The 17,232-nt window shown below is 55.6% G+C and overlaps 7 protein-coding genes across 7 annotated transcripts; 4 read left to right on the top strand and 3 right to left on the bottom strand.

The window, feature by feature from the left end:
• Positions 1-1,223: 1,223 nt before the first annotated feature.
• Positions 1,224-2,648, top strand: PG997_002253 (uncharacterized protein; the record flags this gene model as incomplete). The annotated part of the gene is made up of 2 exons (XM_066806568.1): positions 1,224-1,529; positions 2,502-2,648. 2 exons carry the CDS (start codon positions 1,224-1,226, stop codon positions 2,646-2,648), a joined length of 453 nt encoding a protein of 150 aa, XP_066673864.1.
• Positions 2,649-3,131: 483 nt separating this feature from the next.
• Positions 3,132-4,497, top strand: PG997_002252 (uncharacterized protein; the record flags this gene model as incomplete). Its single annotated transcript, XM_066806567.1, has 2 exons — positions 3,132-4,032; positions 4,127-4,497. 2 exons carry the CDS (start codon positions 3,132-3,134, stop codon positions 4,495-4,497), a joined length of 1,272 nt encoding a protein of 423 aa, XP_066673863.1.
• Positions 4,498-6,155: 1,658 nt separating this feature from the next.
• Positions 6,156-9,380, top strand: PG997_002251 (Cytochrome P450; the record flags this gene model as incomplete). The annotated part of the gene is made up of 2 exons (XM_066806566.1): positions 6,156-8,680; positions 8,738-9,380. 2 exons carry the CDS (start codon positions 6,156-6,158, stop codon positions 9,378-9,380), a joined length of 3,168 nt encoding a protein of 1,055 aa, XP_066673862.1.
• A 280-nt stretch (positions 9,381-9,660) lies between these two features.
• PG997_002250 (MFS general substrate transporter) lies at positions 9,661-11,207 on the bottom strand (the record flags this gene model as incomplete). The annotated part of the gene is made up of 2 exons (XM_066806565.1): positions 9,661-10,911; positions 11,046-11,207. The coding sequence occupies 2 exons, from the start codon at positions 11,205-11,207 to the stop codon at positions 9,661-9,663; spliced, it is 1,413 nt and encodes a 470-aa protein (XP_066673861.1).
• A 1,062-nt stretch (positions 11,208-12,269) lies between these two features.
• Positions 12,270-12,995, top strand: PG997_002249 (uncharacterized protein; the record flags this gene model as incomplete). Its single annotated transcript, XM_066806564.1, has 1 exon — positions 12,270-12,995. The coding sequence occupies one exon, from the start codon at positions 12,270-12,272 to the stop codon at positions 12,993-12,995; it is 726 nt and encodes a 241-aa protein (XP_066673860.1).
• A 448-nt stretch (positions 12,996-13,443) lies between these two features.
• On the bottom strand, positions 13,444-14,343 carry PG997_002248 (uncharacterized protein; the record flags this gene model as incomplete). Its single annotated transcript, XM_066806563.1, has 2 exons — positions 13,444-13,808; positions 14,034-14,343. The coding sequence occupies 2 exons, from the start codon at positions 14,341-14,343 to the stop codon at positions 13,444-13,446; spliced, it is 675 nt and encodes a 224-aa protein (XP_066673859.1).
• Positions 14,344-14,557: 214 nt separating this feature from the next.
• PG997_002247 (uncharacterized protein) lies at positions 14,558-15,592 on the bottom strand (the record flags this gene model as incomplete). The annotated part of the gene is made up of 1 exon (XM_066806562.1): positions 14,558-15,592. The coding sequence occupies one exon, from the start codon at positions 15,590-15,592 to the stop codon at positions 14,558-14,560; it is 1,035 nt and encodes a 344-aa protein (XP_066673858.1).
• Positions 15,593-17,232: the final 1,640 nt, after the last annotated feature.

The raw sequence follows: 17,232 nt of genomic DNA, 5'->3' as shown, positions 1-17,232 counted from the left end.
ATCCAGACATCGCCGCCGCCACATGTAGACTCACTGACGTGACCACACCAGCGCCTACGTGCTTATAGTAGCGTTGATGTGGCGGTGTTGATGTATGTGCGTAGTACGGAGTGTGACGAAAATGCTATGCATCGCTAGCTGATCGGTAGCAATAGGTTTAGAATCTGATCTGACACTATTTTATCTTAAGCCTTGCACGAGGCTTTACACTCCGTGGTTTCACTCTAAGGTCCCGTACTACAAGCCGAAAAGTTGGGTTAAATATATCTATAGGTTGGCTCAACCCTTGTGAATATTTCACGTGTGTCGTCTCTATAGTGAGTAAACTATGGTGTATTATGGAGCGTGTTGTGAGCCAATTTTAGGATTGCCCGGCATACTATCTAGATCCACTGCCTCTCGACAGTCCGAACTTTGGATCCGATTCCAAAGACCTGTTATCTCGCTTGCATAGACTGATCTGATGATATTCAGACACATTTATCGGAATGGTGTCTATTATGTATCGTCCGCTCAGTGCTTCTGGTGTATATAAGGCGACTTTTGCCTACGTGGGAAACAGCTCTTAAGGCATCATCCCCATTATCGCAATACCTTCTTTTTGAGTTGTTGTGTGTTTAGTCTGCTCGGTTTTGAGCCACCTACTTCTGATGGCCTGCGCTAGTATGAGTCGAAAAGCGAAAGGATAAATAAGTTAATTCCCATCATCACGCCAATCCAGCAAGCTTTCTCTCTCTCTCTTGCAGATTCAGCATTAACAGATCTTGACTATTGGCTTTTTTTTATTCTTTTACTTTTCGACTCATACCAGCGCAGGCTAGCAGAAGCAAGTGATTAAAAACCGAGCAAACCCAACACATATCGACTCAAAAAGGAGGTATTATACCCTAATACCTTTTAGACTTGAAAAACAATTTAAAATTTAAGACACTTATGGATTAGCAAAACCTTTATAGCGGCCGGAGAAAGTGCAGGAAAAATGCCCCTCCTCCGTCCCCTTTTGGTGACTCAGAGGCTTGCGTATAAAGCCCTGCCCTCGATCCCTTTCTCGTCTGCTTGACCTAAGTCCTCTCATCAGCACACACGAACCACATCCATCATCCACCAACTACCACATTCGCTCACCAAGATCTTGACTATTGACCCCTCTCAAGAAGTTGGAACAACTTCCGTTCACAACCGTTGACGTTTGACCGGAGTCAATACACACAAATTCATCCGAGATGCATGCTATTACCGTCTTCCTGGCCGTCCTCAGCCTCGCCGCCAAGGCCCTGGGCGCTCCTACCAACACCTCTATCGAGAGACGATTCGAGGGCGGCTGGTGCGGTCTCCACATCCACGTGGAGGTGAACCGGCCATACCTTCACTATACCTGGCTGACCATCAAAGTCTATGACGGCAAAAAGGCTTACGTGAACGAAGGCGATTTCAAAGAACCTGTGGACAAGGTTATGTTCGGCAGCATCGGCGGCCACGGCTTGCCCATGGACCTCTCCTTTGAAGTGGACCTGAGGAAAAGTAGACCGGTAAGTAATCCAACTTTTTTCCCCTGATATCAATGGCGGTCTCCGCGGCCTGTTAGGTAAATTACATACTAACTAGCCATATACTGTAGTTTGCCTTTGAATACAACAACGTACACTGGGTAGCGGCTTTGGCTGGCCAAAACAATGATCACTGCAACGTTGGCAAATGGCATAGAGAAGGCTTTGTGACAATCAAATCTACGTTGGATCTGGACTGTGGCTTTGTGTGCTAAGCTAGCCCTGGGCCCCTTTTCTCTTCTGGACGGTCATGAGAACACATGAATATCTTTGATGGTTTGGTATGATATTGAACTTGGAGGGGAGGACTCGTTTTCTTGTTATGGATTCAATTTTGTCTTCCACCTTTCTTTAGCTAGCACTTATGAAATACACTCCTTTGCTATATACCTTACCCAAAGTTAAAGGGCGTTATCTCCGTAGGTGGTGTGTTATCAAAGATCCGGCCACCGTTGGACCCGCCATAGAAAACGAAAGCACGGACCCTGTGATATTTGTCCGGGTCAGCATTCCAAATTAAAAGCTTTCGTGCCGACGGGTGAGTCTTTTACTTTCCATAGAAGACAAAATGAAGTTCTGATTCGCATGAGCCTGCCAGATAGGTTTCGCCGAAAGCCCTTCCCAAGGACTTCGCGAAGCTAGCAGTAGAGGGTAATGTGTCTTGCGGTTAGCCAAGAAGCGGTTACGGGAATTTATGGTGATTATACGCCATGTTGTCAAGACTTCCGAGACGTTCAGATCTGCTGCCGTTCCTAGATCTCGGGTTTCTCCCGTGTCTTGTTCGGCTTCTTCACCGTTGGCCCCTTTACTTGGCTGGACTGCAGACATGATCTCATAACAACTTCCATCATCATCGAGTTTGAGTTCAGGGCTTTTTGAAGGCTCCCATCTGTCTCGGAAATCCCACGAGAACATGCTCTGCAAACATGATGCAGTATTTCTCTCCTAAAGTAGAGGATTCACCGGGAATACTGCTCCACTTGCATTGTCAAGCCTCGCTTAGCCCATGTTGACAACAGTTCGTCGACCTCTAAAGGCCGCCAGAGTACGGGGATCCTCGTGATCGACCACGAGTTCGAAACCTGCGAAAAGACTGCGTAGATATTCTTCTCCAAAATGAAGCTACGCGCTAAACCCAAACTCGGCAGACAAAATGCGTTGAGATATTTCTAGAAGCTGGCTGTGCGCCATTGTCTCAGAAGGGTCGAGTCGAGAATGGGGTTCTTCTTTGAGCAGCACCCTCGACCTTTGTCAAGAGACAGATATCAAAGAAGGGCCGAAATATCCTCAGCACAATGGACTTCATAGAAACCCGAATTCGTTTTCGTCGAATAGGTGTACTTGCTAAACCCCTTGTGTCATCTCGCCAAAAACGTTATGATCTGGGGATGGCCCCCAAACGTCCTGGGATCACCTTGGCCGAACTCGTCGAGTAGGAGCCTAGCTTTCACACAAAGGACTGGCGCGTTCTCGTTAGGATGTATCTCATAAGTGCACCGAGCCTGGGACAGCGGCGTCTCGATACTGTCTACCGTCTCTCTTGCCGTCAGCTCTTAGTCCAAGAAGCCCCTGAAATCGCCCGCCATGAAAGCCGTAGTAGTAGAAGAGACTGCCAAGCAGATCGAGAAGCGCCTTGGTATCAACTGGTCTCCCGCTCAGAAAAAGAAATACCTCCACTCGATCAAGACAGTATACTTGAAGAGACTGGAAACTCCATATCCCATCAATAACTTCTACACCGCAGGCACCCAAAAGGCGCAGGATGAGTGGGATGCCTACTGGAAGGGCAAGCCCCTGAAGGACCCGCGCTACAACAAGGGCCTGCGGCGCGGCACGAAGACGATCGACTTCTCGAAGCTCCAGTACATCATCGAGCAGGACGAGAGCGTGCAGTTCCGCGACGAGGACACCAAGGAGCTCGTCATGGTCGTGCTCCGCAACTTCTTCCCCGACGAGGCGATGCGCGAGGCCTTCACCGAGATCTGCCTCGACGTGGTCGACCGCCGCCGCGAGGACCCGGGCCAGCTCTGCCACTTCGGCTACACGTGCGGGTCGCGGCACCAGCCCGGGCTGCGGCTCACGACCTGCAACAAGCGGCTCAACACGCCGGCGCGCCAGGCGTACGAGCGCCGGCTCAACTACAAGGCGCAGGGGATGGCGAGCTTGGGCTGGAATATGCTCAAGTCCCGGCTGCCTGACGAGATCATCCAGGACTACGAGGACGCCATCGCCAATTCGGGGGCGCCGCGCATGGACATGATGCGCGAGGAGAAGAACTTCAGTTTCGAGTTCAACGGGAAGTCGGTCACCTTCGATGATTTGGACCTGGCGCCGCCGTCGGAGCTGTGCTCTATCAACTACTCGCGCTTCACCCACAAGGAGAACAACGGGAACCGGTTCTTCATTGCATGCGCGACGCAGGCACCGGCCGACCCGACCAAGGGAGGCAACTTTTACAATGCCTCGTACGGCATCATGCTGAAAGGTGAGTAAGCGCAGATGACTACTTACACATCATCGTATATGCAGGCATGTCGTAAATGGGAGGCTGACATAATCCTCAATCCAACCACGTGTAGCGGCCACAAATACGGTTACGTCGTGGATGCCGAAAGACTACCACGGTACGACCCTGTACGAGATGGTCGAGGGACCGGAGAAGCGGGCGGGCTATGAGGTCCGGCCCGACGGCGGCATCAACACGGGCTTTTCGTTCGAGGTGTCCAAGATGATCCGCAACGCCGTCAAGCAGGGGGACAAGCGCAAACTGGATTCCTCTTCCTCGTCGGCGTCGGCGTCGGTGTCGGTGTCCTCGTCGTCCGCTGCCGAAGAGATCACGGTGCGCGAGCCGAGGGCGTTCAAGAAGCAACGTGTTGCGCGCCGTCGTCGGGTTGCCGCGGCGGCGGTCGACGGCGATGATCAAGATAGCAGTAGTGATTACCAGCCGTGAAGGCAAGAAGGATATGTAGGATATGGTTAAATAAGTTCGCGATATAGATATTCCAAACCTACTTGCGTCAATGGTCCCAAGTCAATTTGGCATGTGTCAAATGCCGCATCGCAGGGAAACGTTTTGACGTGCAAATGCATGAGCGAAGATCAAGCTGCCAAGTCGGCGCAATGTTTTACCCCAAGCAAGAATAGGAGGGGCAGGGTTATGCTGGCCAATGAGCCCTAGACTGGTTAATTTTAGTGGCGGGATTGGCACCAAGCGCACTGCCTAAAAGCCAACTAAACCTCTGGCAGACAGGCGGATGGCGGAGACTCCTCCTCGTGAAACGCCGCCGTTCAGACAGTTGGCCCGACGGAGACGGACTTTGAGCATGTCCTGGAGCGGTCGTATTAATTATGGGCAACCATGATCGTGAAGTGTGTGGCCGCCATGCGGCAATTAACCTTAATTGACAGCAATGCCGGTAGTCGACCAGTAATCAGTCAGCCAACGTCGTATTGACAGCCTGTCAACGTCAGCGGAAAAGGGAAGTGTTCGCCGGTGCTTCTGCATGCCTTCCAAACTTCTCCCGAGGCGGCCGACTGACCGATACCGAACCCGACCAAATCGGTTACCACTTCCCAATCTGGCCTGCGCAGTGCCCCTGATTTGTGCAGTTGGCCTCGCTTACCCAATATTGGTGGCATTTCTGAATGCGACTTCCATTGCAGCCAAGCTCTAGGCCACTGCAGATTCGGCTGGGTGCATGTGAGTTGGTGGAGCGCTGCCACTGCATCCCCTGTCGCATCTCAGTTTAGCTGGTTGGGCCAGCCCAGCAGGCAGCGCTACAGAAGACTTGGCAGCCGACCTGTCCGATGAGCCGAGGCGCAAAGGAGTTTCTATGGGCCTCCGGCATGGCGACCGTCGCTACAAAACCCCGTTATTAACAATCGTCATGCCATTGACGACATGGATTCGTTCTCTCGGCTCCATATTTCTGCCTCGTAGCCGATTCTCGAACCTCCCTGGCGCCTGGCTCCCGGCGCACACAGCAGCAATCCGCAATTCGTGTCGCGGCGTGATACGATCTTGACGGCACGGTTACGTTACGCCTGGCTCGGCTGAATAATCACGGTACTTTTGCTAGAACCAGATTCTGCACTGCACCAGCCCGCACTGCCCCAAGAGATCAGTGGATCGGGACCGGCGAAAATGGTTCGACAGCGGCCCTCCGCGTCGCAAAGCCCTCAAAGCCCACTGCGGGCAATGGCAGCAGTGGACCTGCCGACGACTCCAGGGTCTCTGAAGGCCGCTAAGAACTTAGGGGGAGGGAGTAGCCCAGCACTTCCGGAATGCAGTGCAGTGCAGGCAGGGAAGGGCGAAAGCGCCACAGCTATAAATTTATTTCATGCCCATTGACTTCTGCGACAAGCCCATCCCAGAGCTGAAGCAGCATATACCAACTTTTACCAACTTTTACCTGGTTGCAGATCACTTCAGCTTGGTCTCTTCCTCCTACTACTTCTTCAACTAACCATCCTACTTTACTTACTTAGTTATTTCATACCAGTTCATCAACTAGTTCTTTTCTTCATCAGCCGACCTCGATCGACTGATATACTGAGTTGACATCATCGCCCCTACCCCACATCTGAATCGGTTTGCCGGTGTTCAGAATGTCGGAAAGCACTCCGGTACCCGAGCCTCCGGGACTGCCCTTCCTGGGCTGGAATGTTAGCGAAATCGACCCTCGGTGCCCTTTGAAGTCACTGAAGTCCCTTGCGGACAAGTATGGCGAGATTTACCGCCTCAACCTCCCCACCGGCCCTCTCGTCGTTCTCAGCACCCACAACCTGGTCGACGAGGCGTGCGATGAGAAGCGTTTCATCAAGATCCCCGATTCCGCTCTGAAGGAGATCAGAGATGCCGTCCACGACGGTCTTTTCAGCGCCTTCATCGACGAGGAGAACTGGGGCATCGCCCACCGAGTCCTGGTTCCCGCTTTCGGCCCCGTGAGCATCCGAGGCATGTTCGATGAGATGCGAGACATCGCCGGCCAATTGGCCATGAAGTGGGCCCGCTACGGCTCCAACACTCCGATCATGGTCACGGACGACTTCACGCGTCTGGCCCTCGACACATTAGCGCTCTGCTCCATGGACTACCGCTTCAACAGTTTCTACAAGCCCGAGATGCACCCGTTCGTCGAGGCCATGGGTGACTTCCTCGTCGAGGCTGGCAACCGGTCTCGCCGTCCGGCCGTCGCTTCGTGGTTCTACAGCAAGGAGAACCAGAAGTACTATGAGGACATCGAGACTCTCCGCAAGACTGCGGACGAGGTGCTGCAGGAGCGCAAGGCCAATCCCAGCGACCGCAAGGATCTGATGGGCGCCATGCTGAACGGTGTCGATTCCCGGACTGGCAAGAAGATGACCGATCAATCCATTACCGACAACTTGATCACGTTCCTGATTGCCGGTCACGAGACCACCAGTGGTCTGCTCTCTTTCACATTCGCACAACTGCTGAAGCACCCCGAAGTCTACCGCAAAGCCCAGGAAGAAGTCGACAACGTTATCGGCAAGGGCCAGATCACCGTGGACCACTTGTCCAAGCTTCCCTACCTCAACGCCATCCTTCGTGAGGTTCTCCGACTCGACGCGCCCATCCCGGCGTTTGGCGTGCATGCTAAGGAAGACATGCTTCTGGCCGGCAAGTACCCCATCCAGGCCAAAGACAGACTGCTTCTCCTTCTGTCCAAGTCTCACCTGGACCCCACCGTCTACGGCGATGACGCAAATGAGTTCAAGCCTGAGCGCATGCTCGACGAGAACTTCGAGAAGCTGCCGCGCAACGGCTGGAAGCCCTTCGGCAATGGCGCTCGTGGCTGCATCGGCAGGCCGTTCGCTTGGCAGGAGGCCCTGCTGGCTATCGCCATGCTGCTGCAGAACTTCAACTTCGTCATGGATAGATACGATGGCGACATCAAGCAGACATTGACCATCAAGCCCGATGAGTTCTATATGCGAGCCATTCTCCGCGATGGCATGACGCCCACCCAGCTGGAGCATCGCTTATCTGGCACTAGCCCAGAGAAGGCAGCTAGCTCCAAGGCATCAAGAGACGGCACACCGGTACCGGGTACTGGTGCTGGAAAGCCCTTGACTGTCCTCTACGGTTCCAACAGCGGTACTTGTGAAGCCTTGGCTCAGCGTCTCGCTTCCGATGCGCCGCGTCACGGGTTCAAGGTCGAGAAGCTGGACTGCATGGACAGCTCGTTCGGAAGCCTGCCCAAGGACCAACCAACTGTTGTCATTACTGCCTCGTACGAGGGCCAGCCTCCCGATAATGCCGGCCTTTTCGTCAACTGGGTCGAGAGCATCAAGGACGCAAGCACTCTCAAGGACTCCTCCTATGCCGTGTTTGGCTGCGGTCACCACGAGTGGGCCCAGACCTTCCACCGTATCCCCAAGCTCGTCAATGACAAGCTCGCAGAGGCCGGCGCCGAGCGACTTGCGCCCATCGGTCTTGCCGATGTCGCGAGCGGCGATTGCTTCACCGACTTCGAGGCCTGGGAGGATGAGCAGCTCTGGCCCGCTCTTGCCAAGCGCTACGGCGCTGCCCAGGGCGAAGAGGAGCCATTCCTCGCCTCTGCCCTCAGTGTTACTGTCGACAAGCCACGCTTGTCTACTCTCCGACAAGACCTGATGGAAGCCGAGGTAGTGGAGAGCCGCTCATTGACGGCCGAGGGCGAGCCGGTCAAGAGACATCTCGAGATCAAGCTGCCCAGCTCCTCCACCTACCGGGCTGGCGACTACCTAGCCGTCTTGCCGATCAACCCCGCGGTCACGGTCCAGCGCGCCTTGAAGCGCTTCGGTCTCGCCTGGGACGCCAGTCTCACCATCAAGACCGATGCGCAGACCTCGCTGCCCACCGGCATGCCCGTCTCGGCCAACGACATCTTCGGCGCCTACGTCGAGCTGGCGCAGCCCGCGACCAAGCGCAACATCGCCATGCTGGCCGAATTCTCCGTGGACGAGAAGGTCAAGGCCGAGCTTCAGCGCCTCGCTGCTGACGCTTTCGCGACCGAGGTCATTGCCAAGCGCGTGTCCGTGCTCGACCTGCTCGAGAAGTACCCGGCTGTCGACCTGCCCCTGGCTTCGTTCCTTACCATGCTCCCGCCTATGCGCGTGCGTCAATAGTAAGCCATCGCATATTGCCCCGATTTGCTTTGAATTGTTAACTAACATCATTCCAGCTCCATTTCGTCTTCGCCGCTCTGGAACCCATCCCACGTCACTCTGACGTTCTCCATCCTGGACGCCCCGTCCAAGTCGGGCCAGGGCCAGTACGTCGGTGTCGCGTCCACGTACCTGTCCGCCCTGAAGCCGGGCGACCGACTCAACGTCTCGATCCGCCCGTCGCACACGGCCTTCCACCTGCCCGCGGACAGCGAGACGACGCCGATCATCTGCGTCGCGGCCGGCACGGGCCTGGCCCCCTTCCGCGGCTTCATCCAGGAACGCGCGGCGATGCTGGGCGCGGGCCGCAAGCTGGCGCCGGCGACGCTGTACTACGGGTGCCGCGAGCCGGGCCGGGACGACCTGTACTCGGACGAGCTCTCGCACTGGGAGCAGTCGGGCGCGGTCAAGGTGCGGCGCGTGTACAGCCGCAAGCCGGAGGCGAGCGCTGGCCAAAAATACGTGCAGGACGCCATCTGGGAGGACCGGCTCGACGTCAAGGAGGCGTGGGATGCTGGCGCCCGCTTGTACATTTGCGGCAGCAAGGCCGTCGGGGACGCGGTCACGGAGGTGGCGCTCAAGATGCATCGGGCGGCGCAGCTGAAGGAGGAGGGGTGGAGATTAGTGAGGAGGAGGCGAAGGTTTGGTGGGATGAGTTGAGGAATGCGCGGTATGCTACTGATGTCTTTGACTAGGCAGCACGTCTTACCTTTTGGGCATTTTTTGGGCTTGCCGGGTAGCCACACACACACATACCGGCTAGCGGCAGCCTGTCTTCTATTGTCAACATTTTGGCATGGCGTCTCGGTGGGAAATATGAGTTTAGATGAAGGTGGAATTCGGGAGACTGAGCCCTTGATAATACACCGCATGTAAAAAGAATATATATAAATCATAAACACAAAAGCAATTATCTTTATATATTCCAATCCCATCCCCTTCATACCTTGGCCATCACAAGCCACCGTCTACCCAAACATGCCCACCGACTGAATATGAAACTGATCAAGCTCAAGCCCAACACGGCGCAGAGGAACACAACGTACGCCGTCGGCCCGACGCTCTCGACCAACTCGCCGCTGATGGGAATACACACGAGCGTTGCGAGCGAGGCCACAAAGTACATGGTCCCGTAGTAGCGTCCAAACTCGTCAGCGCGGCACAGCTGCCCCACGCACGCCGGCGTCAGCGCCATCCAGCCGCCCGTGCCGAACCCGAAGAGGGCCGCGAAGGCGTAGAGGGCGCCGAGCGACGTCTGGCCGAGGGGCAGCCACAGCGCGAGCATCCAGACCAACGTGAACACGGTCATGGCGAGCAGCATGTTGAAGCGGCCGACCTTGTCGGCGAACCAGCCGGGGCCCAGCCGGCCGAGGCAGCTGACGCCGTTGAGGAGGGCGATGAGGTAGAAGCCCGTCGTCTCGGCGGCGGGGTTGACGAGGGCGGCGTAGGTGGGCAGGAGGCCGAGGGCGCTGAAGAGGACGATTTCGAAGCCGAAGACGCTGACGGTCAGGAGGGTGAAGCGGAGGTCGGCGAAGATGGCGAGGGAGATGATGGGTTGGTCTGGCTTCTTCTCGCGCTGGGCTTGGGGGTGGTTCCGGCGGGAGCGGAGCGGGGGGATCCGGGCTTTCATTAGGACGTTGCTGATCAGGAGACAGCCCGCGAAGATGAAGCCCAGGATGCGGATCGACCAGGCGTATCCGTATTTCGGGATGGTAGCTTGCAGGATTAGCGGCAGGGTGAGTCCGCCGAACGAACTCCCAATCATGACGACCCCCTGCGCGAACCCCCTCCGCCGCTCAAACCAATGCGCCACCACCGCCAACGGCGTCGTCGTCAGCGCGGCGGCCGAGACGCCGCCCAGGACGCCGCAGCACAGCAAAAAGTGCCAGAACTGCGTGCACTCGGCGAGCAAGAAGATCATGAGCAAGTACCCCGCGGACCCGCCGAGCGCGATCCAGCGGGGCCCGTACCGGTCGAAGAGGGGGCCGACCCAGAGCCCCAGGGCGAGGGACAGGTAGGTGAAGACGGAGGGGATCCAGCCGACGTCGCGCGAGGTCAGGTGGGCGAGCTGGTGGGCGTGCCAGTGCGACTGCAGCGTGCCGATGCTGACCATGAAGCCGAAGGAGGCGAAGGACATGGCGAAGGCGGAGAGGACGACGAGCCAGGCGCGGAGGCCGCCTTCGGGGAAGGGCTCGGCGGTGGGGGAAGTGTAGGTGTCGAGGGGGGTGGTGGCTGGCCAGCTTCAAGTTCGGGGTTGTTGATTTCGGCGCCGCGGCCATGACGAGCGTGTGCGATCACTACCCCCCGATGCAGATCCTTCTCTACGGGGTTCCCAGGCAAGTCGCCGCTGTCCACGACTCCTTTAGATCCCCGCGACACCACTCGCGACAGGCTCTGTCTCAGTTGCTCGAAGGTCGCGTCGGACTCCGGCTGCACCCCCGGGGGCATGTGCTGGAGGTGCACTGTGGGGTTGGACGCTGCGTCCATGACAGCAGAGGTTTCCTATGCTTCAAAACCTTAGGATTGGTCGCTTTTAGCACTTGTCGTGAGATCTACGGAAATTGATTCAGCATTCCGATGGATAGACAAAGAGCGCGAGATGCATTTGATATAGGACCCAGATCGAACCCGATGCCCTCAATCTATGAGTAATTGGCTCCCGCGGACCGGCCCAGGCAGGACATGCCGAATGGGCGTTAGCATCGAGTCAAACTAGGGATAGGGCGTCGACGGACGGTCTAGGGGCCGAACCGGCGGGATGGAAGGTCCATGGTGGTGTGGAGAAACAACCCCAAAGGGTTTCCCGCAAGGAGAAAACTCCACTTCGATATCGTCTGTTCCACCCCTTTATCTTTTAGCCGGACGTTTCTGACTGGACGCCCTACGGTTTACAACAACATGTGACCGATGCAACGACCGGCTTGAGATATCCTTCCGGAATATACCATACGAAGGATCGTGATAATAAGAGTATAAGTATACGTAAAAATAAAAGATTTCGTTCGCTGTCAGTACAATTAGGAGGAAGGGGGCGAAGAAAGTCCATTCGCCAACCATAATAATGTCTGGTTTCTTTCTTTTAGACTCTTTCAGGAAACTGGTTCCTGGTATCCACTAGTATAGTTAAAGTCCTGGTAAAGCCGGGCTATTACACGGGGTACTGTGTTTGTGAGTTTGTTCTCTCTAGGCGGAGCTAGTCTTGAGTGGCTTCTAAAAGGCTAAAAGAACGAATTAGAAAAAGGAAAATATAAAATAAAAGAATGCCTACCCGTATCAAGAAGAGGAAACTACGACTTGGAAATAATTCTACGCAACTTGAAACCAGCCTCTTACTTCATCACAACTACTCTGTCTGATTACTACGAAGATTTCACTCATAAATTCAGGCTGAAATTCAGTCCGTCTTCGGCTACTTCCGGTTTGATCGCTTTTGTTGGCTCACGACTTGAGACTAGACTTGGGCAGGATCACGAACTGCAAGACTTTCTTCTATCATCACCAACCATAGGGTAACTTCTCACAAATACCCCAAGAGCCCACCTTGCAAGTATGGAAACAAATGTATCCTCCCCGTTTCGCTTCCAGCCGCTCCCTCCTGAGATTCGCACAAGCATCCTGGAGTTTGCTCTGAGGCAGAATGAGTTCATCCGCGTGTTTGATCCATACTGCATCAGCAACCCGATTCGCAGCGGCATTTTGAACCAAAACATCAGTCTCAGCAAGTCGGATACTTCGGCGTGGAATGATCTTGCAGCCCGCGGGCTTTACCAACCGGACGATGATGACGACACATGGGGCGAGGACGACAAATTGTACGAGGATCTGAAGCGGGTTGCACTATTCCAAGTCAGCAAGCAGGTCTACCTGGAAGCCTTTCCGGTGTTCATGCGCTGCAACACCTTCCTTGTACTGGGCCCGAGAGCTGGCGTGGAATGGATGACCCTTTTCATGTGGGATCCTGTTCCTGCGTTCACGACCGGCAAGGTGATCTGCTGGGTTGAGCCCTCGCAGCAAGGGGATCCAAAGAGGATTTGGCTGCGCTTCGTGCAGATGTTGCACAAGCACACGCCCAAGTGTGTCAATTACGCCTTCAACCTCGTCCCTGACGGGCAGGAGGATTTTGCATGGGATTGGCATGAATATTGGGCAAAGAGGACCTACAATCTCCCTACAGCGCAAGGTCCAAAGCAGTTGAAATTCCCGGAATGGCTGGCACTTCACTTCGAGGAGGTCAAGATGGGGGTTTACAGGACCCTGGGAGACGTCAAGGAGTAAATAGAAGGTGAAGAGAAATATACTCGCCTGTCGCTCGTCCCTGAAGAGGGCACTGATCAATAGAGTCCCTCTTGCAACAAATCATTCAATTTTTTTCTTTTTTTGCTTTTGCTCCTCAATCAAATTTTGTATCATTCAGTGCAACAAGACCTGCACATACGGGTTGGATCCAATGCCTTGAAATGCTTAAAGTAATATTGACACAGTTTGAATACCACGGTTTGATGAAAGCTTCAAGATAAATTTTAATATAGGGAGGATATTAAAAAGCCCATCCGATTGCTATGGATTAGAGCCAACAGAATAAAAAGATATATACACTCTGTCCGTTATTCTTTGCACGAATTGGGTACAAATCAAAAGATTGCCACGAGCAAGTCACTATTCTTGCCATCCACCCTACAGTTTTTATTGGACTCCAGACCGTGACGCACAAGACGCCATGGCTTCAACACCACAGAATCCCTCCCGGACTACTCTCCTCAGTCTCCCCGCCGAGCTCCGCAACCAAATCTGGGGCCTGGTCGTCCGGCGCGAAAAGCCCGTCCACCTCCGCCAGCCCTCGCTCGTGAGCAGGCAGGCCAACAACAAGACCGCCAAGCTCGACGCCCTGGACGGACGCCTCCTCGCCGCCTTCCGCCATTCCGTCAATCCCACCACGAGGGCGGCGAGCCGTCCCGCCCCTTCTTCTTCTTCTTCTTCTTCCTCCAGAAACGCGATATTCCGGGTCAACCTCCAGTGCTTCGTCGAAGCCTTCGCCATGTTCTGCTCCGTCAACCAATTCCTCGCGACGGACCCCCACTGCGCCGATTCCTGTCTGCGGTTCATCTACGACCCCAGAATCCCGCGCAGCGTCCACCTAAAGCTGGGTCCCGTGACCTTATGGATTGACGGCTCGAGCCGTGCCAAGGACTGGGTCGAGCTGACGCATTACTTGAAGCGGACGCAGCAGTGGGGGAGAGTTCCTCCAACCAGCTGCGGCTGTTCTTCCGGACCCCGAGGTTCGACTTGGTGATGAGTAACTGGGAGAGGACGTACTGTATCGAGCCCACCCGGTTCGTGGTGGCGTCCACGAGGGATCCTCCTGGGCGGACTGACGTGTTTGGGAAGTTGGGGCGGATAACGGAGGCGAACAGGAGTTATAGTAGGGTGCCCGGTTTGTCCATGGTCCAGCTTGCGTCTTGCTTGTTCGAGACTGAGATTGGGTTCTGCGAGACGCTGGCACATGTCCCATTTTAGGACGTGTTGGTTTCGAATTGTCAGGGCCAAAGCACATTTGTGACTCGGTTGGCTTTGATCGGACCTGTGGCTTCTCCGATGGGCGGTCTCCAGCTGAGATGGCTGTCATGGCTTGCTCGGCTTCCCGACTACCCAGCTACTTATATGCATTCAGTGAATAGAAGAAATCAATACGCCGCTGAATCTCCATCTCATTTACAATAATACATACATATGTACAACCTCCATGGAAAACCCCTATATCAATTTGTTACTGTTGTTGGCAAAACCCCTCGTCCCTTTTCCGCACGCTTGTTCTATCCCGAGGCACCGCCTGTCGCTAATCACAGCCTAGGCTTGGGCCGGCTAACGACTACATCCTGCGTGCTGGTCATCAGCAGCTCGCCCGTCTCGCGGTTCCAGAAGCGCTGCTCGGCGCTGAGCCGCCCGTCCGCGCCCCAGGAGATGCGGCTCTCGCACACCATCCACTCCTCGACCCGGGCGGTGGGGTCGTGGAACGAGATGCGGCTGTTGAGGCTGATGGTCATGGCCAGCTCCCGCCACTCCCGGGGTATCGAGTCCCAGTTCTGGAAGAGCGACAGCTCGAAGAGGGACTGGTCCGATAACAGCGCCATGGACGCCAGGTTGACGGGGTCGGACAGCGTCAGCGGCGTCGACGCGTTGTTGGCCCGGACGTAGCCGCGGATGCGGGTCTGGGAGGGGCCGCCGCTAAACCCGGATTTCGTGAAGGGGAGCAGCCGCCACTCGAACGGGTCGTCCGCCTCGACGCCCATGCGCTTCAGCTTCTCCTCGCCGATCTGAAAGCTCATCTGCTTCCAACCCTGGCCTGGCAGGTCCCGGGGCGCGAACCCTTCCATGTCCGGCATGGCGTCCGCAAACGTCAGGCCGTTGTTGTGGTCGGTCCCGCCTTCCACCGCCATCGTGCGGCGGGGCTTCCGCTTCTGGAAGGACAGGATGGACACGAACAGCCATGGGCCACCTTCGCTTTGGGTGGCTCGCACGACGCGTGTGCAGTACGAGCGCCCGTCCGCGGTGTGTTCGACACGGTAGACGACCGTGCGGCTCGCCTTGACGGGGCGGAGGAAGGACGACTGCGACGAGTACAGGTCAAAGTCGTCTGGCACCGTGGCGTAGGCGGCCAATATGGCCTGGCCTATCACGGAGCCGCCAAACGCGCCGTCACCGATAGGTTGCTGGATCAGAGGCCTGGTTGGTTTCATCAGTAAGTACGTAAGCAGCGGTGACGACGTGGGATATCGGGCGACGTACCCTTCGTTGGCATAATTGTCCGGTTTCGTCACGGGCAGCGGAGCGACGACGGAGACGAGGGCTTCCAGCAACGATGGTGGCGCGGCCATACTTATTGAAGCATCTGGAGAGGAGTTTTGTTTGTTGATTTCAAGAGGAATGAAGGAAGGGATCACGCCTGACCGACGGTCATGACGCGGGTTATGTGAGGTTGGGTCAACGTCCCATTCCCATGGAGATGTTTACCCCACATGGCCAACTCACCATCAACAATGTGGCCCTTGCATATGTGCTCCTCATCCGCGAGTCCGGACCAACCGCTGACAGTATGTATGGGCCTCCCTGGGTCCTGGCGCCCAACGGCTTGGTACTTGCGGCACGGGTCGTCATATAGTGGGTGCCGACCAAGGTTGAGGGGTAGCGGGAAACATTGGCCAGCTATGGATCCTCAGCGATGGTAGGTATAACCGCGCGCTTCGATCCGTGGGGTGAAAAACACCAGCATCGGTCCGTCGTTGCGCGGCAGACGCTGCATCATACAACTGAAATTCGTCCTCTCTTTCACGTCCCGCAACGAGGCCGGGATCGCCGCCTCCTACATTCCCCTGATCGCCGGCGGCCGTCTCGAAATCGAAGTACCACAGGAGGCTGGCCAGAACCAGGCTGCACTGTAGATACGTCACGGCCTTACCGGCGCACCCACGGGCGCCGGCAGAGAAGAAAACGAAAACTTCGTGCACAATACCCTTTTCGTTACCGGTCGCAACATTGCACGAGCTGTGATTCGTGTTGGCCTCACCAAGCCATCGTTCAGGCCTGAATTCGAAGGGGGTCTGGGAAATAGTCCGGATTGTGGAGAATGCAGTAAGTGTTCACGCCAGCATGTACCCCAGGAGATACCACGTGTCTGTCAAGGCCAAGCGGGGGTCCTTGCTCCTTCTCGGAGGAATCCGACAGCTCCCTCCACAAGGTCCCCGGGACTGACGGGGAGATGCGGAGGGTTTCGTCAATGGTGGCACGGAGATATTTGCAGCCTGCCAGCTCCGGACCACCCTTGATATTCTCCCCCGAGTCAGAGCTAGACCCAATCGCCTGGCCGGTGAGCTTGCGCTTGAATCGGTGCAATGACTTGTCAACGACATTGAAGACACCATAGACCCCAGGGTTAGCTGCAGTGTACTGGTATGCGGAAGACTTGCTCAGCCTTGGATTTAGGTATATGTCTAGCCCTCTTCCGTAAGTAAAATCTCGAGATGGAGACGCGGTTCAGAGACCTTGCACTGCTTGTGGCGAGCTGAACATAAGCTTGTTGGTACCATGTCGCAAGACGGGACCTGGCCAACGTGTTAGCCAGTGTAATCGTACACGCGGGACGCTACATCCTCGTAGCATACCGTATCTCAGATGGTCTAGTCTGGTTCTGATGCGGAGGCTCATGGAGCCAGCGTAGAATCCGCCATAAGCATCCGTGAGTTTGACCAAACAGGGTCCAGGATACCACATTAGCTGGCGAAATAACAAAAGATAACTGCCTTATCATCCTTTACGTGCTACCTCCGGATCAGCCCTGTGCTTGGATTCGTTGGAATGCTCGTCCATGCCGAACTCGGTCTCGAGGTCTGTCCGCATGGGCATTTCCTTTACCAGGAAGGTAAGGAGGAAGCCGAAGAGGGCAAAGGCAAGAGCGACTTGCCAGCACAGCTTCAGAATATCGACGTAAATGCTCTTGACAGTTACCTCCAGTGTCGCA

This window comes from Apiospora hydei (genome assembly GCF_038363865.1).
Source record: "Apiospora hydei strain CBS 114990 chromosome Unknown utg000003l_segment0_segment0, whole genome shotgun sequence".
Taxonomy (NCBI): domain Eukaryota; kingdom Fungi; phylum Ascomycota; class Sordariomycetes; order Amphisphaeriales; family Apiosporaceae; genus Apiospora; species Apiospora hydei.
The sequence above is the reverse complement of the archived record's forward strand: the minus strand, read 5'-3'. Positions and strand labels throughout refer to the sequence as shown.